This window comes from Hemiscyllium ocellatum, chromosome 45, assembly GCF_020745735.1.
Source record: "Hemiscyllium ocellatum isolate sHemOce1 chromosome 45, sHemOce1.pat.X.cur, whole genome shotgun sequence".
NCBI classification, from domain to species: Eukaryota; Metazoa; Chordata; class Chondrichthyes; order Orectolobiformes; family Hemiscylliidae; genus Hemiscyllium; species Hemiscyllium ocellatum.
The window spans coordinates 2,508,162-2,535,577 of NC_083445.1; the positions used below are offsets into that span (position 1 = coordinate 2,508,162).

At 46.0% G+C, this 27,416-nt stretch overlaps 1 protein-coding gene across 1 annotated transcript in view; it reads right to left on the reverse strand.

Annotated features, from left to right (window-relative positions):
• Positions 1-23,377, reverse strand: part of raver1 (ribonucleoprotein, PTB-binding 1) — a 35,213-nt gene extending 11,836 nt beyond the window's left edge. The window contains exons 1-8 of the mRNA XM_060855004.1: positions 23,044-23,377; positions 16,033-16,099; positions 13,587-14,056; positions 10,890-11,081; positions 10,262-10,391; positions 9,039-9,142; positions 1,322-1,430; positions 413-684 (exon numbers count right to left, since the gene is read on the reverse strand). Of these exons, the coding sequence (XP_060710987.1) occupies positions 413-684; positions 1,322-1,430; positions 9,039-9,142; positions 10,262-10,391; positions 10,890-11,081; positions 13,587-14,056; positions 16,033-16,099; positions 23,044-23,364 (1,665 nt within the window). The 5' untranslated portion in view covers positions 23,365-23,377. The remainder of the gene's footprint in view (positions 1-412; positions 685-1,321; positions 1,431-9,038; positions 9,143-10,261; positions 10,392-10,889; positions 11,082-13,586; positions 14,057-16,032; positions 16,100-23,043) is intronic.
• Between the last annotated feature and the right edge of the window lie 4,039 nt (positions 23,378-27,416).

Below are 27,416 nucleotides of genomic sequence, written 5' to 3' on the forward strand. Positions count from 1 at the left end.
TCCTAATGCCCAGTGTGTACAGGGATGTGCAGGTTAGGGTGGATTGGCCATTCCTAATGCCCAGTGTGTACAGGGATGTGCAGGTTAGGGTGGATTGGCCATTCCTAATGCCCAGTGTGTACAGGGATGTGCAGGTTAGGGTGGATTGGCCATTCCTAATGCCCAGTGTGTACAGGGATGTGCAGGTTAGGGTGGATTGGCCATTCCTAATGCCCAGTGTGTACAGGGATGTGCAGGTTAGGTGGGTTAGCTATAGGGAATGACCTGTTCCATGCTGTAGAGATTCAATGATTGACTCACTCCTGACCTTGCAAAAGTATTTTTAAATAACACACAAACGAACCAGACAGTTAGCTACAAAAGGATACAGAAAACCCACTGCAATCCTTCAAAGGCATTACAAGCTTCTTACCCCTGACGTGGCTGAGCCAGTCTCCAACTGCACCATGTTTTGTTTCCTCTGTTTCTTCAGGTCACTGAGCACAGAGCCCAGGATGGACGTAGGGATTCCTTGCAAAGGAGCTGGAGTGACTGGAGGAGAGGCAACTTGTCGGGAATGGGATGGATTCTCCAGCATTCCCTGCATGTCTGCTGGCATTTGTCCAAGATACTGCTGTGATTGCATTGTCCCCATTGGCACCATAGGCAGCTTCATCCGTGCTTGTGCTCTCTCAGAATTCAGTCCTGTAAGTGGCACAAATGCTCACATTGAGAAGATAGGTTAATTAAAGTCAAGCTGAATGGAAACCTCAGCCAAATTATCTTCCCTGAAATGAGCTCACAAGCTCCATGTTGCCAGCCAATGCTCTGAAGCTGATGAAGTCCTCTATATCTTCTCTCCCATTCAGACTGGCCCATGGCCTCAGGGCCTGACATCTCCTTGCTTCTTGTTTGGAGAGCTACACTTAGCCTGGCGTGGCAGGGCCACAGCAGAGGGTCCCCTTACTGCACTGCTGCAGGCGGTAACAACACAATGTTATTACTCAGCTAGGCAAGGAGCGCCCCACTGGAACATCTCCAATCACCAGAGCGACCACTTGGAGACAGACAACCAGGCACTGGGCCCTTTGGACAAGTCACATTAGTTGAATTGAACTCACCAGATCAGGATCTCAATTTCAGACTGCATTAGTAGCAGCCAATGAGAAAGTAACTGGTCAGTTCAGACACAGAGGGGGAGGGGGTAGAGGGGAGGGAGAGTTTATTTAAACATCCACTTTGGATTTGTCCAGAACATGATTTAGATGACAACAGCTAAGAAAGGGGTCTGTAAGTGCAATACGGGAGTAAGGGGAGGGGCTCCTGTGTGATTTATACATACCTGTGGGGGATTCCCCAAGAAGTCCCTTTCCCCGCTGTGGGGGGGCTCCGAGTCCAACTGGGTTTGGGTGCAAAGCTGCAAGAGGAGATTCACCCAGAATGCCAGGTTTCTGAAAATACAGACAGACAATGCTGCGGTTATATTTTGATGTGAATTACTCAATTAAATGTTGGTTACCAGGCAGAGGGATTCAGACTGAATGCACTGTCATGTTAATTACTGAATACAATGCAAATATACAAGCCAGCAATCTCCTCATTTCGTGCATAAGAATCTAAGAACGATGAAACTAAGGCCCTTCCAGCCCGCTCGGCCATTCAATACAATCACGGCTGATCCTTTCATGGCCTCAGCTCCACCTACCCTCACCATAACCCTTCATTCCTTCATTGTTTGAAATGTTATCTATCTTAGCTCGAAAAACATTTACTGAGGAAGCCTCAACTACTTCCCTGGGCAGGGAATTCCACAGATTCACAACCCTCTGGGTGAAGAAGTTCCTCTGTAATTTAGTCCTAGATTTGCTCCCTCCTCATTTTGAGGTGATGCCCTCTTGCCCTAGTTACACCTGCCAGTGGGAATATCCTCTCTACCTCGATCTTATCCATTCCCTTCATAATTTCAGGTTTTATAAGCTCCCCTTCATTCTTCCAAATTCCAATGAATACAATCCCAGTCTGCTCAGTCTCTCCTCATAAAGCAAACCCCTCAACTCTGGTATCAACCCAGTGACCCTCCTCTGCACCCCCTCTGGCACCAGTACATCCTTTCTCAAATGAGACCAAAACTGCACACAGTACTCCAGGTGTGGCCTGATCAGTACCTAGTACAGCTGCAGCATAAACTCCCTGCTTTTAAACTCAAACCCTTCAGCAATGAAGGACAACATTCCATCTGCCTTCCTATTTACCTGTTGTACCTTCACACCAACCCTCTGTGACTCATGTACAAGGACACCCAGGTCCCTCTGCACAGCTGCACGCTGCAATGTACCATCCAAGGAATAGGCCTAACGTACATCTAACATATCAAACCCCTTTCTTGTAACCTCAAATCTGTCTTCCCTTCCACCTCCAGCAAAAGGTCTTCATTTTTTTTACCATTATATTAACTGCTGCTCCAAACTTTTACTTTATGTGAGAGCATTAGTTTCTTCACCCAACATCCCCACCTGTTAAAATTACGTTAATAGTAAAATCCCTGATTAGGCTGTACACATGGTCATTACTGTGGGAATCCCTTCATATTGTCTGTTCACCAAGAAGGATTTAGCTCTGGACATAGACACTAGGTCATGGACAGTCATATCCTCAGAATGTGAATTGAAATCAGAGCAATATGTAAGCAGCTACTGATTTACAGTTCATTGTACCAGATGGAAACTTCACTGTTTACAACTCACTTTTTAAACAACAGAACCTGAAGCTGCTGCCACATCTGCTGAGCTTTTCCAGCATCTGTGGAGAGAGAGAGAGATCAGAAAGTTTTGGGTTGAGTGACCCAACCGTGAAACGTTAATTCTCATCTGTCTCCACAGTTGCTGCCAGATAAGCTGAGCTTTTCCAGCAATTTCTGGTTTTGTTTCTGAATTTCCGCATCTGCCATTCTTTTGATTTGTACCACATTTTTAAAACTGAATTCCCCTTCTCCAAAGCTGGTGGGGTGGTGGATATTAACAAAGACCAAGTGTACAAGGTATTAAAATGCATGGATAAGCAAAAGGAAAAATGACAGAGGAGTTGAATTTGTAAAACCCCACCATTGTGATAACGAGCACTGGTTCCAACACAGCTCTATTGGGGATGGAACAATTTGGTGTTGGGAAACTGAAGTGAGTTGTGGCAAAGCTCCAGAGAATCAGAATTATTGAGAACGGAGAGAACCTGACGGTTGTCTGTGTAAAACCTGGTAGTGGGTACAATAACATCACTAGTCCCTTGTAGGAAAGGCCACACTTCACAAAACATCAGTTTGACATGATTGAGGTAATCTTTGAATCAGAGCCTGGATGTCCTTGCTGAGTGTGAATAAACTGCCCCACAACATGAAACAGGATCAATCGATCCAAGTGCAGGGAGGAACAAATCAAAGCAGAGCAAGATTCAAAAATGAGAGGCAGAAATACAACAGAAAATCAAATTAATTCATTTGCCAGGCACTTGTTATAATGCAATAGAACCATTGGAAAGACACTAATAAATTGTGTCTTTTAAAAAAATTATGAATGACAATATGTAAATCATGCAACTGTGAATCAACATTGGAAAGATTTCATTCCCCCCCCGTGAAGGGGGAGTGTGTTTAAGTGAACAATGGAATACGGTAACTCACACCCACTGCAGACCCCAGGACCAGTGGGCCCATTCCCAACCACAGGAATATTCACCCTTCACATCTTGGACTTTAATTATTGCAACAAATAAACCAATTGATCTGTGTCCACTTCATCCAAAAACAAAAATGATGCAGTTGTATCAGTGTGATTAGTATGCGCTGTCTGTCAACACAACGGAGTCAAACCCTAGCATGATAATCTACTTGTAGACTTACATTGAGGAATGCCTGGTTCTCCTTATTTTGCATCAGCTGGGTCCGAACCAGATTCTGCAGAAAAACTGGATTCCCAAGCAAAGCATTCTAGGACACAACAGATATAGAAGGGAAAGGGGAATGCAGTAGAAAATGAGAGGTCAGTCATTATTTGAGTAGATAGACAGAGTAAGAATAGTAAAAGCCACCCAATTCCGTCGTGCCAGGGAAGAAAGCCACCTTAGTAAACAGGCCCAAAAGGAGGAGTTAACATCCACTGAAATCTGAAAGCAAGAATCCTATCTACACATGAAAGGACTGAAAGACAAGGGACCATTTCAACCATGAAGCCCCACTGAATAAACTAAAAGGCACGTTCTCAATCCAGCAACTAGAAATCTATCAATTACATCTGAGCCTCCATAACCCTCCGGTCAAGAATTCCAAAGTTTCAACACGGACTGAGAGATTCCTCCTCATCGGAGTCTGAAATGGTTTACCTTTCATTCTGGGATTGTCCCCCTTCATTCTAGACTCCTCGGCCAGTGGAAACATTCATTCTGTCTGTCCCTTTAAGTATTTTCTCAGTTTCTATGAGACTGCCTTCTAAATCTCACCATAGGACAGACCCATTACCCAGAAAGTAGTCTTGTGAACATCTGCCGCACTCCCTTGCTGGCAAACAATCCTTCCGGAGAACTATACGGTTGAATTTTGTTGGGTCTTTTTTCATTTTCCTCTCATGATAAAGCTAACTGACTGTCCACCTTCCAAATTGCTTGCTGCAGCTGCATGGCAACTTTCCATGGCACATGTACAGCGACATCAGGTCCCATTAGACATCAAACAGTTTCCCATTGCTCACCATACAAGCATCTGCCATAATACACAACCTCACACTAATCATATTCTCTTCCATCTCAGAATCCTGAATCCATACTGGTATATTTCCCACAATCGTGTGGACTTCAATTTTATTTAATAACCTGTTCAAAAAACAACTCAGGTTTGTCATACATGAGCTGCCTTTCGTAAATCCAATTGGACTCTGTCCAATGAAACAATTATTTTCTAAACATCCTGTAGCCACATCTTTTGTAATGGATGTGTGTTTTCTCTACCACTGATGTCAGACTCCAGGTCTGTATTTCTTCCTTTTCTCTCTCCCTCCTTTCTTAAAGCAGTGAGGTTACATTTACTGTTTGCAGACTTAGTCGGAGTTGGAGAGGTGATGACCATTTGTATCAATTACTTTCTACATTCTGGGGTTAAGGTAACCAGATTCGGAGGATGTGTCAAATTTCACTCCCACTCACTTCTCCCACTTTTTCTTTTACTCATTATTTCAACTCCACACACAGTCACATAGAGATGTACAGCACGGACACAAACCCTTTGGTCCAACCCGTCCATGCTGACCAGATATCCCAACTCAATCTAGTCCCACCTGCCAGCACCCAGCCCATATCCCTCCAAACCCTTCCTATTCATACACCCATCCAAATGCCTCTTAAATGTTGCAATTGTACCAGCCTCCACCACTTCCTCTGGCAGCTCATTCCATACACGTACCATCCTCTGTGTGAAAAAGTTGCCCCGAGGTCTCTTTTATATCTTTGCTCTCTCACCCTAAACCTATGCCCCCTAGCTCTGGACTCCCCACATTCTTGGATCTTAATTATTTCAGGAAAACCTCATCTGTCTTCCTGTTTGAAAAAAAAAGGAGTAAAGTGCTTATTTTGTTTTTCTGCCACAGGTAGGGAGGGGCAGGGTTGAAGTAGAAAGGATACAAATGTAAAGACTGTAGATGTTCATAAATTTCACACACAACCTTAATGAAGAGTCAGTACCCACCATGTGAATAACAGCCTGCAACTGGATGTTAGGGATGACAGCAATACATTCAAAGGCACTGCTGTGCTTAGAAATCTGAACCCAGTCACTCAGAGGGACTCTCGAGTGTCAAAAACTATTTCGGCATTTCTGAATTCCTGCACTGAATATTAGGTTGCTGCGAATTACCACATGGTTCCTCTTATCTGGCTCTTAGTATTGGTGTAAAATACTTGCTGTCTTGTCAGTTCTCACTGAAACTAGCTGTGTAACATACTGCTCCACTTTCCTTAACGCCTGAAAGTTAAAAACATTTCTCTCTAAATGCATCAAAGTACAGACAATTGTTGATATACTCAGATTATTGTCATACCAAATTTTGCAAGGAGCTTTCAATACTATACTAATGTGTGCCATACTTTCCTCAGATTCCAACTCTGACCAGTACATGCCTGTTGTAATTAGCTAATAATAGAAATGTGGGTAACCGATAATGTAGTTAAATTGCACTGGTTTCAACACTGCCTTGGTGCGAGCTCTGAAACATTCAAATCTTCACTTTATTAAGACAGAAATGTTAGCTTCACTCAATAGTTTCTATATAATCTTATAGATTATGATACCAGTGAATCATTCTGTTGACAAAAGAGAGAATTCTACAAGTTTTTTTTGACATAATTCTCCCTCACTGACTGGATACAGAGATTTCTATGGACTGGAACATGACAGGTCGGAATTTCAGTTACTGAAGAGGTGTTTACACTCGGCTCACTCTGTGTGCAGTAACTGTGCCTTCCAGAGTTAGGCTCTGCACTCCTCCAACACTATCTGGGCTAGCTCATTGAAAACATCATCCTTCTCCCAGCTGTGGGACAGCTCCTCCCAAAGACACAATATCGACCCCAACCATGAAACAGCACAGTGAACATGACCCTCACAGCAAGGTCAGAACCGTACAGACAGCAGCCCGATCTGATCTCACAGAGGCGTCCACTTCATCAATGAAGACAGGTTGGGGAGGGCTCTCTCTAAATTTGGCTGCCAGCAGGAATTATTCACCATTCTCGGAATACTGTGCAATGAGATGTAAGCAATGATTCTCAATAGAGCCATCGCAAACACACTGGGATCATGCAAGGTCATATCATCACATTAAAACTCTTCTCCATCTTGCTCACTGTAACTAATCACCCTGGAGACATGAAACTGCCTAATGAAGTGGAGCTTCAGCATAGAACAAGCAGGAAACTGTCCAGCCTGCACCACCTCCAGTCCTGAGCCAAGACCACCCCAGGCCTCTGACATCAAGCTGCAATACCCACATGGGAGAGAGTGTGTGTGTGTGTGTGTGTGTGTGTGTGTGTGTGTGTGTGTGTGTGCAGGCGCTCCAAAACATTGTCAATGCATTCAGAGGCATGAAAGTGAGGAGGCCTTACACTAAACATCTCAAAGACAAAAAAGAGCATCTACCAGCCTACTCATGCTGCACAATACTGCCGCCCTGACTGTCACTGGAGAACATGGACCAATTCCCATACCCTGTAAGCTTCCCGTCAGCGAGGACAGATGCCAGCTACGGAATTCAACATGGTTCTTCAGACAGCCAAGGATCACAGCAGCACACCCGAAGCAGACTGCTTGTTGATAAACATCTAAAACCTGGCACCGGACCTACGGTCTGCAGGACAGTAGTGTTACCTGCATTTCTGTGAGCGAAGGTGCACAGCAGACATCTTAAATCCCACGAGAAATATCACTAGCAATGCTTCTGCAAAAATCTTACAAATCTACTAACAGGAAGGGTACTCCAATCTCAGTGCCCTCTCTCAAACGAACACTCCCATTATCGAAGTACTGATTATGGTCAATCAGCTTATACACCTGACAAGACTCACTCAACAAGCTCAGTTACCAGCAGGGCACAGGGGGGCTTCAAGGACATTCTCAAAGATTCACTGGGAAAAAGATGCACCTTACTTTAGACTGGCCCAAACTGCAGGAGCATAGACAGGGGTTATGTTCGTTTGAGCAGAGAAGCCAGAGGAATGACCTGATTATGGTATATAAAATTATGAGGGGTTTAGACTGGGTGGATGAAGCATGCTTTTCACTTTGCAGGTAACCAGTGGGCATAGATGTCAAGTAAAGGAAAGGTGGTTTCGAAGGGAGTTAAGGAAATAATTTTTCTCTCAGTGGTGGTATGTGGAACTCTGCCTGAAAAGGGTGGTAGAGGTGGGACCCATCACAACATTGAAGAGGTCTTTAGAGGATCATTTGCAATATCCTGGCATATATAGTTGCAGGCCAAGTGCTGGGAAACTGTACTTGGGTAGCGAGGTGTTCGATGACCAGCATGGGCACAATGGGCTGATGGATGTCTCTCTTTGTATCAAAATTTAATGGTAACAAGGGAAGTTGCCCACCAACCCAATGTGCATGGATCTATAATCGGACTTACTCAAGAGTGGAGAAATCACCCTGGGTCAGGAGGCATTGCCTCAAAAGGTCGATACACTTCCAAAAGCTGACAGGAGACCTAGCTCAGCCTGTTACATACCATGGTTGAGAGATAACATGGCCCCTTTGTACCATATTATGGAGGGGCTTGTCAAACAGTACAGTCATGAACTATCCAGTTTATATAGCGAAGTGATGATCAGGTGGTAACAAGCCATATTGAACATAACTGCTTTCAGCCTCCATTGAGGTGGAGACACAGCTCTGGTCAGTGCATTGGTTACCTGATCCGTTTTTAAGTTGAACATAACATTTTGATCATGATCTGTAATAACTCAGCAGCCAGCCCAACCCTAGGCAGAAAAATCCCAAAAGCTCAAGAGAAGTTCCTGCACCAATCAAATTCCGTTTTACTGTTTCTGAGATGGGAATTAAAGATAAATGAAACCTGCCTTATTCAGTGTGGTGCAGTTGTGCATTTGTTTATCAGAAACATCATTGTTACCCTCTTAAAAAAAAGATGGGAACACTGCTGTACTAAGAGCGTTAGGAACTGGATAAAATTCTCAACAGCAGCTAGAACTATAGGAAAAATCTGAAGAACCTTTGGCTGACGCTGGTGCTTACGGTGACTTCCTGTCACACTGATCTCTGCCATCCCTGCCATTTTAAAAGGGGTAGTATCCCTGTGAGAGAACAGCTCACCTTCTCAGAGAGGGAACAGAAGGGAACAGGAAGAACAGAGCCAAGTGTCATCACAGAAAACAGAAAGCCTCCAAAGCCAAGTGTACTTCCTTAGGTCACCAGAACAGGACACTCCGAAGCTGAAACAAACAAAACCAAACTTGCAACTTTCCAAGCTAGCTTACAATGACTGGCTGCACAATTGGAAGTTTACCTGAGTTTGTGCTGGGTTTTGTCCCTGTAAAACCAACTGTAAGAGGGCTGCACTTAATCCAGGGTTCCCCAGCAGAGGCATTGAAGGGGCAGCTCCCAGAATTCCTGAATAAAATAAAGTCTTAGAATTAGTATTCCTGGTTCGGTTTTCACAGTTAAAGTTAACATTTTTCTTTAGTGTATTCAAACGTTTGCAGATCAATCAGAAATTAAATGATTGCATCAGAAAGATCCAAAATGTATTTACACAAATTCAGACAGAAAGCTTCATGAGAATAAGATGATCCCTAAGACGCTAAAAGACTTAATATTCTGATTGGGAGCAGGTGACATGTGCAAACTTCCCACCTGACCTAGAAGGTAAACACTACTATCTCAGGCCAGGCACCACCGGCTCCAAGCTCCCTTCCAGGTCACACACCATCTTGACTTGGATAAGTATCATCATTCCTGAATAAAACGCTTTGCTTCCATCACAATACTCTGGGGGTCTCTTCATCACATGGACTCTAGTAACTCATGGAGGAGATGCATGGACACCTCTTTCATTCTAACTCATGACATGCAGTGATACTATTGCTGCTTCCCTAGTTTATAAACATTCTCCTCAAGCCCTGTTTCAATCATTATCTGGCAAACAGCAACAGGCTAGACTTGTGGCTCAAAGGAGAAAGGCTAGGGTCAGAGCTAAATATCAAAACCATGTACGAGAGCAGCCGTGGGTAATGCCATGAAGATTAAGGACAAATTGCTGCACTGCACATGTAACAGAAATACACTTTGGAAAACAGAGAGAGAAGCAAAACATTGCAATTAAAGTTTTAGAATTACCATGTCTAAAAAAAAAGGGGAAGGTCAGCTCGATCAGCCAAATAGTCTACTCTCGATTGTAAGCTGCCACAGGACAGCAAGACAGAAGATTCGGAGTACTGCAGAAATTATAAACCTGATACAACATATATCGAAAACTTCACTTATGCACATCTTTCGGCGTTCAAGACCTCAAGTTATAAAGTATACTTAAATCAAGCCATGGCACTGAAAGTGCCTCAGTGATCATCTGTATGCACATGATAGACAGGGTCTGGTGATAGCCAGTTACCAGCCTGTGCAGCTCCAGATTAACCGGTATCATCCATTCCTGACACAGTGGGGAACCAGAGAAGATCAGCTAGTTATGGGTGAAGACATATCTATTCTGGTGACTGAGCAACCAGCTCTCACCTTGCTGAGGGCCAGTGCCTCCATGTATTAATGGGTTTAGGAGAAGCTGCAATGTCGCTGGATTATTGAGGCTGTTCAGAATCTGCATAGGATTCGGTTCTGGGAGAAGACCCTTCCCACGGTTCATAGCCTGGAAAAAAGACAAAACAATGCAATTTCACTATGCATTTATATTAACTTTGCATTTCTCCAACATGAAATAAGGATTCCACTGGAATCCCATAGCAATTGCAGGATCTCAGCCCCATGGATGAGAGCTACAGTTGTAGGGAAATCCAGTTCTATCAGCACTGGCTGTTCTCTGACAAATCAATGGTTACACAAGTGTAATGTTTGAAGAAGGGCTTATGCCTGAAACGTCGAATCTCCTGTTCCTTGGATGCTGCCTGACCTGCTGCGCTTTTCCAGCAACACATTTTCAGTTCTCATCTCCAGCATCTGCAGACCTCACTTTCTCCTGTAATGTTTGAACAGGCAAGATGAGCCATTGTGGTTAAGCACCATCTTACTCCTCTGTCAGAGTGCACACCGTTTTTCAAATGCCATTGCTTCAAGCCAGTTCAGGTTTGGTCTATAACAGGTCATGGTTGTCCAGTGCTCGAATATATCAATTTGAGGGGGTACTCACCATAGCCTGAGCAGCGATCAGTGCCGGAAGCATACTCCGCCCTGGGGGCCCAGGTGCACAGAATGAGACCCGAATGTGGTTCCCATCAACCCAGAGGCCATCGGTCTCCTTCTGTACTTGCTCAGCTTGTTCCGCAGCTTCATATTCCACAACTGCAAAGCCTCGGAATTGGCCATCAGGTCCCTGAGCCAGCTGCACAAAGGACACAGACAAGATATAAGCGATGGTGGAAGCAACAGATAGGAAATGGGTAAAAGAGACAAGAATAAATAAATAAATAATAGAGAAGCAAAGGGGTTGTGAAGAGCTAAGAACACTATCTTGTTGTGTTACAGGTTCCCAGGTGCTGCTCTGGGCTGTGCAGGGAGTCCAGTGCTGCCGCTGAGAAGACAGGGGCATTCAGAGCATATAACAGGCTCAAGACAAAGACAATGCTTGGACAGGTTGAAGCAAGCATCCAACTTTCGAGCTGCACGCAGCTGCCAGTTTAGAAATAGGAGGAGGCAAGCTCCTTCCTCACTCCTTAACATATACAGAAAACATCACAGTGACTGGCTTGCCAGTTTCCTCCAGGAAGTTGGAGCGATTGTATTGATCTCCTGTTTGCAGACTGCTCTGAACAAACATTTGGTGTAGAACTCCTCCCTTTGTGGAAGTGTGTGACATGATGGGCAGTGTTGGCCACAGCTGATTGGTCACGTTCTTACCAATGTTCTGGAGCATCGGTGATCTGTTCCACAATAATGCGAGCATTTGTACAGCAGCCTCATGTGAAAGGGAACCCCCTCCCCACCAAAACCTTGACAACATCATCAATTCAACATTAGGACGGGCTGAAAGCTAGTCACGGTGATGCTTTATGTTTATGTTAAGGAGTAAGTAGTAGTTTGCCTCGTCCCACTTCTAAACTGGCAGCTGTGTGGATGCTTGCTTCAACTATTACTGGCAGTTTGGTACAAATTAGCTCAAATTCAACCTACCCCAGAACATAACCAGCACACAGTAAATCAAGACTAAATACGTGAATTCAAACCATTGACAGAAACAAAGCTTGGAAGATGTGCTGTAAACCTATCAGCTGAGGGCTTTCACAAGGACACCGGAGGATCGGAGCTATGTGAACAGGCTGGGGCTGTTTGCCTTGGAGCATCAGAGGTGACCTTATAGGAGGTTTATAAAATCATGAGGTGCATGGATTGGGTAAAGTCTGGTTGAAGATTTGTAGCTCGGGTGTCAACGTTTGCAGCAAAAACTTCCAGCTCGGTGAACAGAACCACAACAATGGATTGGGTAAATAGACAAAGTCTCTTCCCTGGGGTGGGGGTGTCCAGAACTAAACAGCATAGGTTTAAGATGAGCAGGAAAAAATTTAAAAGGGACCTAAGAGGCAACTTACACCTAGAGGGTGGTGTGGGCGTGGATGAGCTGCCAGAAGAAGTGCTGGAGGCTGGGTACAATTACAACATTTAAAAGACATTCGGATGGGTTATGAAGAGGAAGGGTTTAAGAGGGATATGGGCTGGGTGCTGGCAGCTGGGATTAGATTGGATTGGGATATCTGGTTGTCATGGATGAGTTAGACGGAAAGGTCTGTTTCTGTGCTGTATATCTCTGTGACTCTATGACACACAAATTAGCATCCATCAGCAAATGCAGGAAGCAGCTTATCAAAAGCTTGCAAAATCTCACAATGCTCTCGATCTGCATCTAGACAGAATACATGGCTTAGTGCTAAATAATCAACTGTTGAGTCCTTGGGACTGAAAAGGAACTGACAGACTCCAGTTGTTCATAATTCGTCTTATTTTTTTTCCAACTGTATTTTTGGAGGAACCCCTCAGACCAACACAATCAATCTTCAGAGATTTGCAAACTTGGGCTCAGTGTGGAGTTGCTCCCATACACCAGACCTTTTAAATTTCCAAAAAAAAATCAAAAAAGAAAGAAAATAGACCAGTGTATTTAAGAAAACAGAAACAGCAGTACAATGTTCCTGAATCAGACAGTTAAAAAAGATGCACAAAAATAATAGCAGTGAACACAGTCAACGTCAAGCATTCCTTCGTTGGCAGCAATACTCAAGAACATCAAAATGAATGGCACAAAAGTATAAACCCAGCACCAGCTCAATAACGGAGATGTTATGTTCAGTGGAAGGGGGTGAAAGAGGGAACAACAAGAACAGAAAAGCTTCTGATCCAGACAATACACCGTGAACAGAGGGGGATAAGTGAGTGAGGCAGGAGCCTCTCACCAGCACCTGCTAGCAGGTATGGGATGGTGTCGACTCGTTTGAAGGCATTTTCTAGTTTGAAGCCAACAGTAACACACAATTAATACACAAATGATAAACATCATCAGTGATCTGCAGGACTTCAAGTGAAAGGGATGGAGACTTCGGAGAGTAAGGAAAGGGAGCAATGAGAGTTGAAGACAGAATGGCATGACCTCAACCACTGGCCAATTCATTTTCCCATTGTGCTCACATACAGTTTTGGTCACGTTCTCAGAACACAGTGACAACGGATGGAGCTGAGGAGAGGAAACAAGGACTAACATTTTGAAAGAACCCTGGCTCTGGGTTCTGATTTGATGTATGGAGCACAGAATGACATGACGTCTGCACACTGCTTTTCAAAAGTTTCTAGACTTTTCTTGTTGTCATAGTTGCCTGTTCTCTGCGACCATTGTTCATACCTGACAAAATGTTGGCTCATAGATGTCGCTAAAGGCTTGGCTGAGCGCTGGCAGGTCTTTATAATCATGTGGCAGTTTATCCACACACAGGCACTTGGAATGAATGAGGTCAAGAGTCAGCTGATTTACGTCAGTCCAGTGAACATACAGGGTTCGTGTGCCCAGCTGTTTTCCAAGGAGCTCTGATTTAGCACGGGCAGCAGAGTCTTTTTTCATGTATTCCACAAAACCATATCCTTTTGAGTGACCAGAAATCTCACTGTACACAAGGAAACATCGTTCCAGGTTCCCAAACGGCCGCACCAGCTCCTCAAACTGCTGTTGAGTGAAGGAGAGAGGCAGGTTTGCAATGCAGAGCAGAGCATCGGTGGGCTGCAGCTGGACTGAAATCTCTCGGTCCCGCAAAGTTGATTGATGAAACTTCTCAATGGCATCATTCGCTTGATCCCTGTTCAATAAAGTGACAAAAGCTGGAAAACAACACGAAAAAGAACAAGTTATAATTCAGCTGACCTCCAAAATCTCTCTCCATTCTGCTAGAATACGGCTCTGTTGGCAACCTTGCTGCATTACCGAAATGGGAGAGCGAGGGGAGAGGGGATTGTGGAAAGGAGCAAGCCTGTTTTTCCGCATGCTAGCGGAGAGAATGGAGAATTACTGGACAGTGTTCACTCACTGTGCTGATTTTCTCCCCAGTAATGAAGAGCTCAATTACAGCAAAAAGGACAAACAGCAACTTGCATTTGTATCGCAGTTTGAACATACTGAAATGTCACAAGGTATTTCCCAGGAATCCGCACAATTCAAAATTGACACTTGGGCCAAATAGAAGACAGTAGAACATAGAACATAGAAAAATACAGTGCAGTACAGGTCCTTCGGCCCTCGATGTTGCACCGATCCAAGCCCACCTAACCTACACTAGCCCACTTTCCTCCATATGCCGATCCAATGCCCGTTTTAATGCCCATAAAGAAGGAGAGTCCACCACTGCTACTGGCAGGGCATTCCATGAACTCATGACTCGCTGAGTAAAGAATCTACCCCTAACATCTGTCCTATACCTACCACTCCTTAATTTAAAGCTATGCCCCCTCGTAATATCTGAGTCCATACGTGGAAAAAGGTTCTCATGGTCAACCCCTATCTAAACCCCTAATCATCTTGTACACCTCTATCAAGTCACCCCTAAACCTTCTTTTCTCCAATGAAAACATGCTAACAAAGTTTTTTTCAGAAAGGCAGATTTTAAGGAGCAGGAATAATCCATTCAGCCCATGGGTCTGTTTGATCATTTGATAAGATCACAGCCAGACTGTGACCTCCACCCCTTTCTGTCTGGCCCCTCTGTACATCCTAACTCCCTTACAGATTAAAGATCAGCTGCAACAGGAGAGCACAACAAGCCAGAACTAAAAATACAGACATCTCAAAGAGCTTTAGGAAGTTATACAGACTCAGAAGGGTTATTTGAATGAGCAAAATCAGCATCACCTTGGGCCATTTCCTTCTGAACAATGAAGCAAGCCTTCCCTCATTTAACCATTCAGCTTCTCCTTTCAGTTGAGTTCCCCCTCATTCACAACTTTTCCAACAATCAGGACTGCTAACAGTTGAAATCGAATTAGAGAATCAGTGTGTGATTGACAAGTAGTCATTACGGAGGCACCAAAACAAAGCAAAGGCCAATAGTGCAACAACTACTGACATATTCCCAAGTACAGTGGCTCTGCATCATCACAGCCAATGGTTCCCTAAACTTCTTAAACTTATATTCAGTTGCAAGTTTCAATGAAAACTGATAACTGTGTCAAAGAAATGGACCAAACCAAACCCAAAGTCACATCAACATTCAGGAGATTTTAAAATATTACATTTCAGTCCAGAAACCCGGACAAAATATGCAACTGAACAAAATTGTCAGTGAACAACTGGAACATGTGACTAGGCAAAGTTCCCCTCAACTGGAAGCAAGCACAAAGCCATAACTTATTACTCAGCTCTAAAAAAGGTCAGAGAGACAACAAGGTACTTCAGATGGGTGAAGGGGGATAAAGGATGGGGCGGATTGCAGAGGATTCCTTTCTGCTGCCTGCAAGAGGGTGAAACCTTACTGAAACTGATAAAGTATTAAATAGGAGGAGCAAAATAACTCCAAATTACAGTTAAGAAAATAAAAATGAAAGAAACAAATGAAAAAGAAAGTCACAACAAATACTAAGAAAACTGAATGTTTAGAATGATGTTTTTCAATGGAGAGGTGGTGTACTGTATCAGACAGACTGACTTTAGGAATCCTGTGATTTTCAGATCGGAAAGTGCACCTCATCATGACACTGGAAATCCCAGCATGCATTTCTTGCTTTTGGACAAACAAAACAGTTTTAGTTTAGTCTGGCCTGAAACTCAGGATCCTGGGAGATTGGTAAAAGCAGAGAACACTTACCTGTTCCTTTGTATTTGTCCACAAAACAGTATTTTAAATCATACTCGCTGAGCAGTTCATAGACCTCCTGCAAGACAAGGAAATTAACTTTGGTGAGAGACTTGGAATGTGGTCAAAATGAAGATTTGCTGGGTTGAATGATTGCTTGTGCATGGAGAGATGTGATGATGACTCCATGTGTACATGAAGCTAAAAAGCAGTACATGGACAATACTAACTCACACTAATTCACTTCCAAAAAATGGACAAGTGCAACTCAACCACTATAACAACAACCCGGTCAGCAGCTCCCTGGCATACCCACCCAGTGCCAAGTCAAATTGGAGTATTTGATCACTAACAATTTAATTCAATTCCAAAACAATGTAATAGCCTGCAGCTCAATATTCACGTTTGGCAAAATAGTTCACCTTCCAGTAACCTTACGAAAAGATTTATTTTAGCTTCCTCCTTTGTTCATTCAGCCATCACTTGAAATCTATTAATGATTCACTAAGCAATGAAAAACAACCTTTCACTGGTCACACACTCAATCTAGTAAAAAATCTGACATGCTCTCGTTAGCTTGTTCTAAATGATATAATCAGCTATTAAGAACTGACTTCTTGTTATAGGATGTAAGCACGCAAAGGTGGTTTTGTTACTGGATGAGCAATCAAGCCCAGTTTAACACAAGTTTGAACCCAAACTTTGAACACAAGTTTCTAACCTGCAAACAAGCACACCAATCACCCCAGGGCAACGTGAAAGCAATAATGGTGACCATGAAACAACTGGTTTGGAGCAACATCAATCCAGTCACAAACAGCTTGAAGGAAAAGAACACTGCCAGTCCCACCTCATTTAGTCTGATCAATATGCAACTCCTGACCGACTTAACTAGGCAAGCCAACCACCACTAGACAGCTCAGCATCTTCTCAAGGGTAATTAGAGAGAAGTGAGAAATGTTACCCCTTCCATATGTTGTGAAGGAATAAACTCCAAAAGTCTCTTAATATGTACCACTGATTCTGGTACTGACAGGAACTTTTACTGTGGTGGTTAGTCAGTCAAAGATCATGTCTAAAACGAACCAACCAGCACTGCAAACAGCACAAATCAATCTCCTCTTCAACAGCACCTACCAGCTATAGTTTTCTACATGAGCACATTGAATAAAATTCCTGCCTTTCCTTCTTCAAATATTTATGCATCAACACCTTAATAGTTCAATGCATTCAGCCAGTGAACGAGTGAGCCGTACAGAGTAACAATGTTCGAGACAGAGTTCAGTGGTGAGGGAGTCATTTTTTAACAACAGTGATGCTCAGTAGGTTCCTGGAAGACCTGGTGCAAAGACATAAACTAACATGAATGTTGTAGCAAGGCACAATCAGCCTGGCTTGTAAGGCCCTATTATCACCTGGATAAACGATGGCGAGTGAGATTCGGTGCTGGAAATGACTATTCCACGGGAAATATCTGTCAATCAGAATTCTCAGGCTTCAGGGAAGGAGAAAACAGAACAGAACCATGAGGTTTGCTAAAATTTGAAAGACACAAAGGTGACAGATTCTGACATTCACTTAGATTGGTGTGGTGGGAGATGGGGGAAAATGCCTGATCTTGCAATATCTACTCAATCAGGAATCACACACTATGCCATTACACAGGTCTTCCATTAAGATCAAAGAACAAATGCATCCCTGCAGCATCGTGGCTGCCTCTTACCTGAACAGGAAAGAAGTCACAGCAGAAAGATCATTCAAACACTTCAACACAACTTGGTCTACTTAATTTGAAACAAAGTGTGTCAGCCTCAAATTCTTTATTAGCTCTCCACTGAAAATAATTTAAGAGTTCTGCAGACTATGGTGAGGATTTTTTTTCCAATGAACCGGATCTGGGAATGGCAGAATGCACACTCAGAAAAAAGTGCACTAATACTAGAGTCTCACTTCACCTGGGCCGTCACAAATGTTACAGATTTCATCAAATTACTCCAAGTCTCCAGGTGATCCTGATGAATACAGTTCAACAGAAAGCACTAACAGGATATTTGTACTTAACAAGAAACTACTATTCATTACAAGTAAATTTGTTCTAAACACAGGCAAACAAAATATGAATTATCAACTTATAATTCTGTAACCTAAACTCTACTCCTTCATAAACCTCTACACAGACATGCAGACAAAGACAAAGACAAAATAAAGATTTTATAAATGGAGAAAAGAATATGAGTAGTACACAGTTCAATAGCACCAGCCCACAGGATTCAGTGAGAGGTTTCCATTGTTTCCTCTAATTCCATCCAATCAACAATCATCATCAACTTTGTAAATCCTTTTGGTTTTTTTAATGCAGGCACAGGGCAGTTGGCACAATAATTGTTCAGTCTCTAAATCACTGGTTCAATGCAGGGGCCTTACAGGACAGATGGAATGAGAATAACTAGCTCTCTTCCAATTCTCTGTTACATTGCTTTCAGAGAGAGGAGAGTGAGCGCATGGGAGGTTCTGTCTTATTGCAGCATGAAGCCTTTCTGTCTCTGCGCTGACAACTTGCCCAGGGGCCAGAGGATTGTCGTGCTGGTGACACTTGACTCCACAATGGTCCTGAATGAAAAACCAAATCAAATGGCTGTCTCTGTGCACAACACAAACCTGCAGGAGTGAGGAGTCCCACATCCTCCCCAGTGCTTGAACAAAACAACAGCATCAATGCAACTCAAACAGAGTTTGAGTAACTGGGTTAGAACTTCAGTCTCCTTGGTTTAGAGCAGTCTCCTTTTCCCATTGTCTACAATTCAAAATTCAAGGAAAATTAAAAGAGGCCTTTCCACAAGATGGATTGAGGGAACATAATTGGGTTTAATCAGTTTGTCTACCTAGAGTAGGGGGGGGTCACAGTACAAGTATAAAAATATCATGCAAATTCAAGGTTTGATGCACGTCAGGGTCAAGGGATTCAGTCCGTGGTAACCACACTTATTTGCTAGCCATCTCTCGACACTAACTCACACACAGTTCTGTGGACAGTGGCTGCTTTCTCTTGCGTTGAGCTTAAGACCTCACTTTTCACATGGGCACAGCAAGTGAACTACAGCAGCTGGCACAGCAAATACATGGATGGGAGGAAAATATTAAATATTACAGCCAAACTTTATCCTGCTTCAGACAACTTCAAAGTGTAGATTTTTCAGGCAATGGACAACAGTTAAAAACCAGAAATGGGTTGTGCATTCTCAAAGGGCCACTCTGAAGAACTGCTGTCCTCATTCGCTGCCTGACTTGACTTAACAATATTATGTTGGGATTCTTGTTATTAAGTTGCATTATTGCAAATAATTCAGTGACCCTCTTTCCACCAACCTCCCTGTGTTGTTTAAGTGGGGATGATAGGAAAGAAAGGAAGCTCACACTCATACCATCTTGTTCCATTAAACAGGACAAGGGAAATGAGCTATATATTGGCTAACATTTTGCCTGAAAAATCTATTTATTAAAGTTATGAAACTGGCACATTTCAACATGTAGAATACGAAACTTACACAAGCCTTGTGTTTTCCACAATGAGGCATACCCTGGTGTTTCTAAAGGGGATAATAACAAGCAACAAGGTGGTGGACAGCAGGAATTTGGAACAATGACAGACACGGTTAATCAAACAAACACTGGGGATGTTTGGAGAGGAAAGCAGGAGGAGTGAGACCAAACAGTTCTGAAGGAGATTAGAAACTTTTACAACTTGGCAGTAGCTGGATGTTCATGTATTAATGTTCATAGCATTTTGGAATCTGAACAAAAACAGGGTCGAACCATCCCAACAACTACTGCGCTTTTACAGTACAGGTTAACCTGCAAAATTAGAGCCTACTCCTACACAATGGCCAGGTGGACAGATGGTTCAACTTCATTTCAACATGACCTGAGACTTCTTAACGTGCAGAACTCCTGCTGTAATTTCAGGGAACTATACTTGTAAATTAACGAGAACATGTGGAAAAAGTCTTAACCCCCAACATAATGGCAAAATCTATCAGCACCCAATTTTGTTCTGATGTCAGTGTTTACATTGCAGCCTGCAGATTAACACTACCATTCAAAACAGGGAGGAAAAATCAAATTGAAAAGAGAGCTAAAATATATGAAGCTGAACAAAATGTTGCTGAGGGTTTTAGAGGGAAGGGAGAAAACAGATAGTGTTCCAGCAAGAATTACCTAAAAAGATACAAATTGGCAGAATGAGGCCATCTGGCCTCTCAAACCTGCTCAGTGAATTAAATCGGGGTTATGGCTGATCTGACCACGGTCTTCAACTTTCTTCTGAATGACACTCATTCATCAATAACCTGCCACAGCCTTCAAATATTCAATGACTGTACCTGCAGTGTTCACTGCTGAACAGAGTCCCACAGATACACCAAACACAGAGGAAGGAGACTACCCTCAACTCCTTCAGCAGATGACTTTTTTAAAAAACGGTGTCCTCTATTTGTCGTATTCCCCTGTAAGAAATATTGTCTCACTTAAGATCCTAAAAGGACTGGATGAAGTTTCATTTAGACCATCTCTCATTCTTCTGAACTCCATACAACAGAAGTGCAACTTGTCCAACCTTTCCATACAGGATAACCAGCAGTCAAGTGAACTTTCTTTGAACTGTTTCTTTGCAATTATATCTTTGCCTAATCGAGGAAACCAAAGCTTACATAATACTCAATAACTGGCTTCACCAACACTGTATTACTGATGTAAAAAAAAAATCTTCCTGAGTTTTAGTGGGCGGCACGGTGGCACAGTGGTTAGCACTGCTGCCTCACAGCACCAGAGACCCAGGTTCAATTACCATCTCAGGTGACTGTGTGAAGTTTGCACATTCTCCCCGTGTCTGCGTGGGTTTCCTCCGGGTGCTCCAGTTTCCTCCCACAATCCAAAAATGTGCAGGTTAGGTGAACTGGCCATGCTGAATTGCCCGTAGTGTTAGGTGAAGGGGTAAATGTAGGGGAATGGGTCTGGGTGGGTTGCGCTTTGGCGGGTCAGTATGGACTTGTTGGGCCGAAGGGCCTGTTTCCACAGTGTAAGTAAGTAATCTTCACATTCCATTCCTCTTGCAGGAAAAAACTACATCCCCATTCATGGTCTTAATCATTTGTTGTATTTATATACAAACATTTTGTGTTTATGTACTAGGACACCCAGATCCCTCTGTCCATCCAATTTCTACAATCTTTCTCCATTCAAATAACATGTTGCTTTTCTATTCTGCCTACCAAAGTTCACATTATACTCCATCTGCTGAATTTTTGCCCATCTATGGGCAAAAAACTTAGCAAATCTATGTTCCTTTGCAGACTCATGCCCTCTTCATAACCTACTGTCCTAACAAACTTGGTGTCATCAAATTTACCCACTATGCATTTCATTTACACTTATATAACCACAATGCTGACATAAAACCAGCCTCATTCAGTAAAACCTAAACGAGAAAGTGTTTGTCTTAGCGTCTGCAAGCTCAGTGAAGTGCACATTTCTCTAGCAACCATCAAGGTCTGACATGCTCCATGAATGCTCACGAGAATGCCGTCTGGAGTCACTGAACCGTACAAAACATCTTTCCGAGCCAGATATTTTCTCTTATTCGGTATAGGAACTTGCAACCCGGAACTGCCTTTGCATCAAGCTTACTAAACCTTAGAAGCACTTTCCTGAATTGTCATCACCCACTGACTAATGTTCAATGATTTCCAGCTCATTGGAAATTGCATGCTACAGAACAGCAGAATTGACCAGATTAGATGTTTGCAAAACTGGACCATTTCACTTGTGCTGAACTTTAGTTCACAGGACTAGTTGCCAAGTCACATCGCTGGATTTACCCTCGCAGTACATATCCACCACCAAAATGCTGAACAGCTCCAAATGGAAAGTACGTGTTTGCCCACGGATTCAGGATAATATAATTGGGAATTTAAGTGTGTGTCATTCGATGACAGCATGAACTTCTGGTACTGTAGCTAAGACAAGAGTTCCACCTGTGTTCATGTGAACGGAATGAGGGTGTGGGGGTAACATAAACGTAACTTAAATTAAAATACTTAGTTGAAATACTTGTGTTTCGTTATGCCTAAGTGATGATATCATCCAAAAGACATTAAGCTCCATCACTTTCAGTACATACACAAAAAAACCCAATAATAGGAATAACTAGTATCTGCTGTGATTCAGAGATAACAAATGGCTTGAAATGCCAACTCAGTTAAAGTTTCTTTGTTATTCAAAGATCCTAAAATAGCTGTAAAAATATGTAAACAGCAATGCTATTTATATGGTCCTTTAAAGTATTCATAAAGATGGAAAAACATAAGTACATGGAACTCCCCACATAATTAAACATTATTTTGCAGAGAAGCAGCTCAATACGATGCTAAATATACATTTGCATTAAAACTGCTAACTAAACATCAGTTATGATTTCCATCAGGAACGCCTTAACTCACATTAGTTAATCATAAGCAGCCTGCAGACAATCTGTGCAAACTAACCTACACTAAATGCTAATGGTCTGTCAGAAGACAGTTATGAGGTTAAATCAGCTGAGATTTTAGCTATGATTTGGAGCTGCTGGTGTTGGACTGGGGTGTACAAAGTTAAAAATCACACAACACCAGGTTATAGTCCAACAGGTTTAATTGGAAGCACTAGCTTTCAGAGCGCTGCTCCTTCAGATGGTTGTGAAGAACACAATTGTAAGACACAGAATTTATACCAAATTGATATAACCTGAGATTTTACCCAGACCTCCTACTAATAATGTTTACGCCCGCTAGGTTTGTAAATAGTAAGTGTCCCTTTGTGACAAGAATGCTAAAGCACAGGAAAGAACAGGAGATCATTCGGCCCCTCCAGTCAGCGCTATCCCACCATAGGGACATGGGGGGGGTTGCGCAGGCGCAGTGCAGGCGGTCAGGCCGCATGCCTGCCCCGGGCTCGCTCCCGCGCCCCGCGGTGTGGGTGCTGGGTGTTGACCTGGGTGATGATATCGGACGGCAGGTTCCGGATGATGATTTTACGGCGGTTGCGGAACTCGCGGCAGCTCCGCTGCAGACGCTGCTCCTTCTCGGCGGCCTCCAGCTTCGGCAGCGTCTCCTCGGGAGTTCGCCGCCGCGGGGCCGCCTCCGACTCCCCATCGGGGGGCTCCAGCCCGGCGGCCTCCCACTGCTCATCCTCCAGGAACGAGCCCGCTCCTCCCTCCTCCGCTTCCTCCTCCTCCTCCCGGTTACTGCCCTCATTTTCCCCGTTCTCTCTCGGCTCGCTCCCCGGCGCAGTAACGGACACGGTCGCCGCCATCTTGAATTAGCAACAGGATGGGCGCTTCTAATTGGCTGGCCGGATTAAGGCGGCACGTGACCTCGGCGGGACGAACCACCCCGAAGCAAAGCGGCGTCTGATTGGTCTGGAACCGATCGCTTCCGCAATCCCCATGTGTCGCGATATCGGAGCGTGGGAGAGTGTGGGAGAGTATGGGGGGCGCCTGGGCGTGGTCAGGGGGAGACTGTGGGAGGAGGGGCAGGGGGAGACTGTGGGAGGAGGGGCAGGGGGAGACTGTGGGAGGAGGGGCAGGGGGAGACTGTTGGGTGGGGGAGACGGGGGGGACGGTGGGGGGGGGGGGGGGGGGACGGTGGGGGTGGGGAGGGGGGGAACGGTGGGGACGGTGGGGGTGGGGAGGGGGAGACTGGTGGGGGTGGGGAGGGGGAGACTGGTGGGGGTGGGGAGGGGGAGACTGGTGGGGGTGGGGAGGGGGAGACTGGTGGGGGTGGGGAGGGGGAGACTGGTGGGGGAGGGGAGGGGAAGACTGGTGGGGGAGGGGAGGGGAAGACTTGGGGGTGGGGTGGGGTGGGGAGGGGAGGGGGAGACTGGTGGGGGTGGGGAGGGGAGGGGAAGACTTGGGAGGGGAAGACTTGGGGGAGGGGGGGGAGGGGAAGACTTGGGGGAGGGGAGGGGGGAGGGGAAGACTTGGGGGAGGGGAGGGGGGGAGGGGAAGACTTGGGGGTGGGGAGGGGAGGGAAGGGGGAGACTGTTGGGGGTGGGGTGGGGAGGGGACTTGGGGGTGGGGTGGGGAGGGAAGGGGGAGACTGTTGGGGGAGGGGAGGGGAGGGGAGGGGAGACTGTTGGGGGAGGGGAGGGGAGGGGAGGGGGAGACTGTTGGGGGAGGGGAGGGGAGGGGAAGGGGGAGACTGTTGGGGGAGGGGAGGGGAGGGGGAGACTGTTGGGGGAGGGGAGGGGAGGGGGAGGGGGAGACTGTTGGGGGAGGGGAGGGGAGGGGGAGGGGGAGACTGTTGGGGGAGGGGAGGGGAGGGGGAGGGGGAGACTGTTGGGGGGGGGGGGGGGGGGGGGGGAGGGGGAGACTGTTGGGGGAGGGGAGGGGAGGGGGAGGGGGAGACTGTTGGGGGAGGGGAGGGGAGGGGGAGGGGGAGACTGTTGGGGGAGGGGAGGGGAGGGGGAGGGGGAGACTGTTGGGGGAGGGGAGGGGAGGGGGAGGGGGAGACTGTTGGGGGAGGGGAGGGGAGGGGGAGGGGGAGACTGTTGGGGGAGGGGAGGGGAGGGGGAGGGGGAGACTGTTGGGGGAGGGGAGGGGGAGGGGGAGACTGTTGGGGGAGGGGAGGGGAGGGGGAGGGGGAGACTGTTGGGGGAGGGGAGGGGAGGGGGAGGGGGAGACTGTTGGGGGAGGGGAGGGGAGGGGGAGGGGGAGACTGTTGGGGGAGGGGAGGGGAGGGGGAGGGGGAGACTGTTGGGGGAGGGGAGGGGAGGGGGAGGGGGAGACTGTTGGGGGAGGGGAGGGGAGGGGGAGGGGGAGACTGTTGGGGGAGGGGAGGGGAGGGGGAGGGGGAGACTGTTGGGGGAGGGGAGGGGAGGGGGAGGGGGAGACTGTTGGGGGAGGGGAGGGGAGGGGGAGGGGGAGACTGTTGGGGGAGGGGAGGGGAGGGGGAGGGGGAGACTGTTGGGGGAGGGGAGGGGGAGGGGGAGACTGTTGGGGGAGGGGAGGGGGAGGGGGAGACTGTTGGGGGAGGGGAGGGGGAGGGGGAGACTGTTGGGGGAGGGGAGGGGAGGGGGAGGGGGAGACTGTTGGGGGAGGGGAGGGGGAGGGGGAGACTGTTGGGGGAGGGGAGGGGGAGGGGGAGACTGTTGGGGGAGGGGAGGGGGAGGGGGAGACTGTTGGGGGAGGGGAGGGGGAGACTGTTGGGGGAGGAGAGGGGAGGGGAGGGGAGGGGAGGGGGAGACTGTTGGGGGAGGGGAGGGGGAGGGGGAGACTGTTGGGGGAGGGGAGGGGGAGGGGGAGACTGTTGGGGGAGGGGAGGGGGAGGGGGAGGGGGAGGGGGAGACTGTTGGGGGAGGGGAGGGGGAGACTGTTGGGGGAGGAGAGGGGAGGGGAGGGGGAGACTGTTGGGGGAGGAGAGGGGAGGGGAGGGGAGGGGGAGACTGTTGGGGGAGGGGAGGGGAGGGGGAGACTGTTGGGGGAGGGGAGGGGAGGGGGAGACTGATGGGGGTGGGGAGGGGAGGGGAGGGGGAGACTGTTGGGGGTTGAAGGGGAGACTGGTGGGGTGGGGAGGGGTGGGGAGGGGGAGACTGTTGGGGGTGGGGAGGGGGAGACTGTTGGGGGTGGGGAGGGGGAGACCGTTGGGGGGTGAAGGGGAGACTGATGGGGTGGGGTGGGGAAGGGGAGACTGATGGGGGTGGGGTGGGGAAGGGGAGACTGATGGGGGTGGGGAGGAGAGGGGGAGACTGTTGGGGGTGGGGAGGAGAGGGGGAGATTGTTGGGGGTGGGGAGGAGACGACTGTTGGGGGGTGAAGGGGAGACTGATGGGGGTGGGGGGGGGGGGGAATCTGATAGAGATGTGAAAAATCTCCACTAGTAGAAGGGGCATAGAGTTAAGGTAGAAAGGGAAGGCTAAGAGGGGAATTTGTTTCATTTCCGAAAGCTAGTGTGCTTCCAATTAAACCTGTTGGACTATAACCTGGTGTTGTGTGATTTTTAACTTGTTTCATCTAGGTGTAGTGCGAATCTAGAACACCCTGTCTGAAAGGTTGGCTGGGTGAAAAACATCCATAACATTTAAACAGCAGTTCACTTGTGTTGCCATAGCCTCCAGCTCTTTGAGCCAAGAGTTGGAAAATGAGAATGGTGTAGTCAGATCATCAACATTTGAGCTACTATGTTTAGCAAGATATGTGGAACCCCTCCTTTAGCTTTGAAATTTAAAGTTAGATTTTAAAAACTAAACTGTGTTTTAACTGTAGCTAGCTGGCTATGCAATCTCCATTGTGCCCTCTTATTATAAAACAGCCAGTTTAAAGTCCTTCCCTAAATTATGATGTGGAGGTGCCGGTGTTGGACTGGAGTGGACAAAGTTAAAAAATCACATACCAGGTTACAGTCCAACAGACTTATTTGGAAGCACTAGCTTTTGGAGCACTGTTTCTTCATCAGGAGGTTGAAGCAGGATCATAAGACAGAATGTATAGCAAAAGATTACAGTGTCAAGCAACTGAGATGATTGCTGTTAAACCTTTCATCTTTTAGAATGGATTACAGGTTTCGGTTCATTAATACATAAATCTGATAACTTCTTTTAAGTCACATTCTTGAGATAACAATGTTTTATGTTTTTACATTAGATTAGATTACTTACAGTGTGGAAACAGGCCCTTCGGCCCAACAAGTCCACACTGACCCGCCGAAGCGCAACCCACCCAGACCCATTCCTCTACACCTAACACTATGGGCAATTTAGCATGGCCAATTCATCTAACATGCACATCTTTGGACTGTGGGAGGAAACCGGAGCACCCGGAGGAAACCCACGCAGTCACGGGGAGAATGTGCAAACTCCACACAGTCAGTCGCCTGAGGCGGGAATTGAACCCAGGTCTCTGGTGCTGTGAGGCAGCAGTGCTAACCACTGTGCCGCCCTTTATATATTTACATTTAAAAAGTGACATCTCAGTTCAGACCATGCATTAAAGTGGGAGATTAGAGTCTATAAGATCCCAATCTTGAGACAGACTGGTTCTACTTCCAAAGTAAGAATTTATAAAATGTTAAATGGATTGACCGCCTGCAGTGTGTGTGCTCATTGAGCAAAGTAGAATGTGTCTGCAAATACAAAATTCATCCCAGACTTCAATGTGTGTGCAAGCATGAGAGTACAAGCCTGTGAGAGGGGGTGTGTGTACAGGTAGGGGGTGGTGGTGTATACATGTATGAGAAGGTCTGCGTGTTTACGTGTGCATGCTTGGTAATGTGTGAGTGTGTTATGGAGTATGAGCCTGTGAAAGGGTGTGTGCATGGCTTCACTTGTCTTGTTGGTTAACTGTTGAAAAGTTTTTCGTGAAATTTTTGA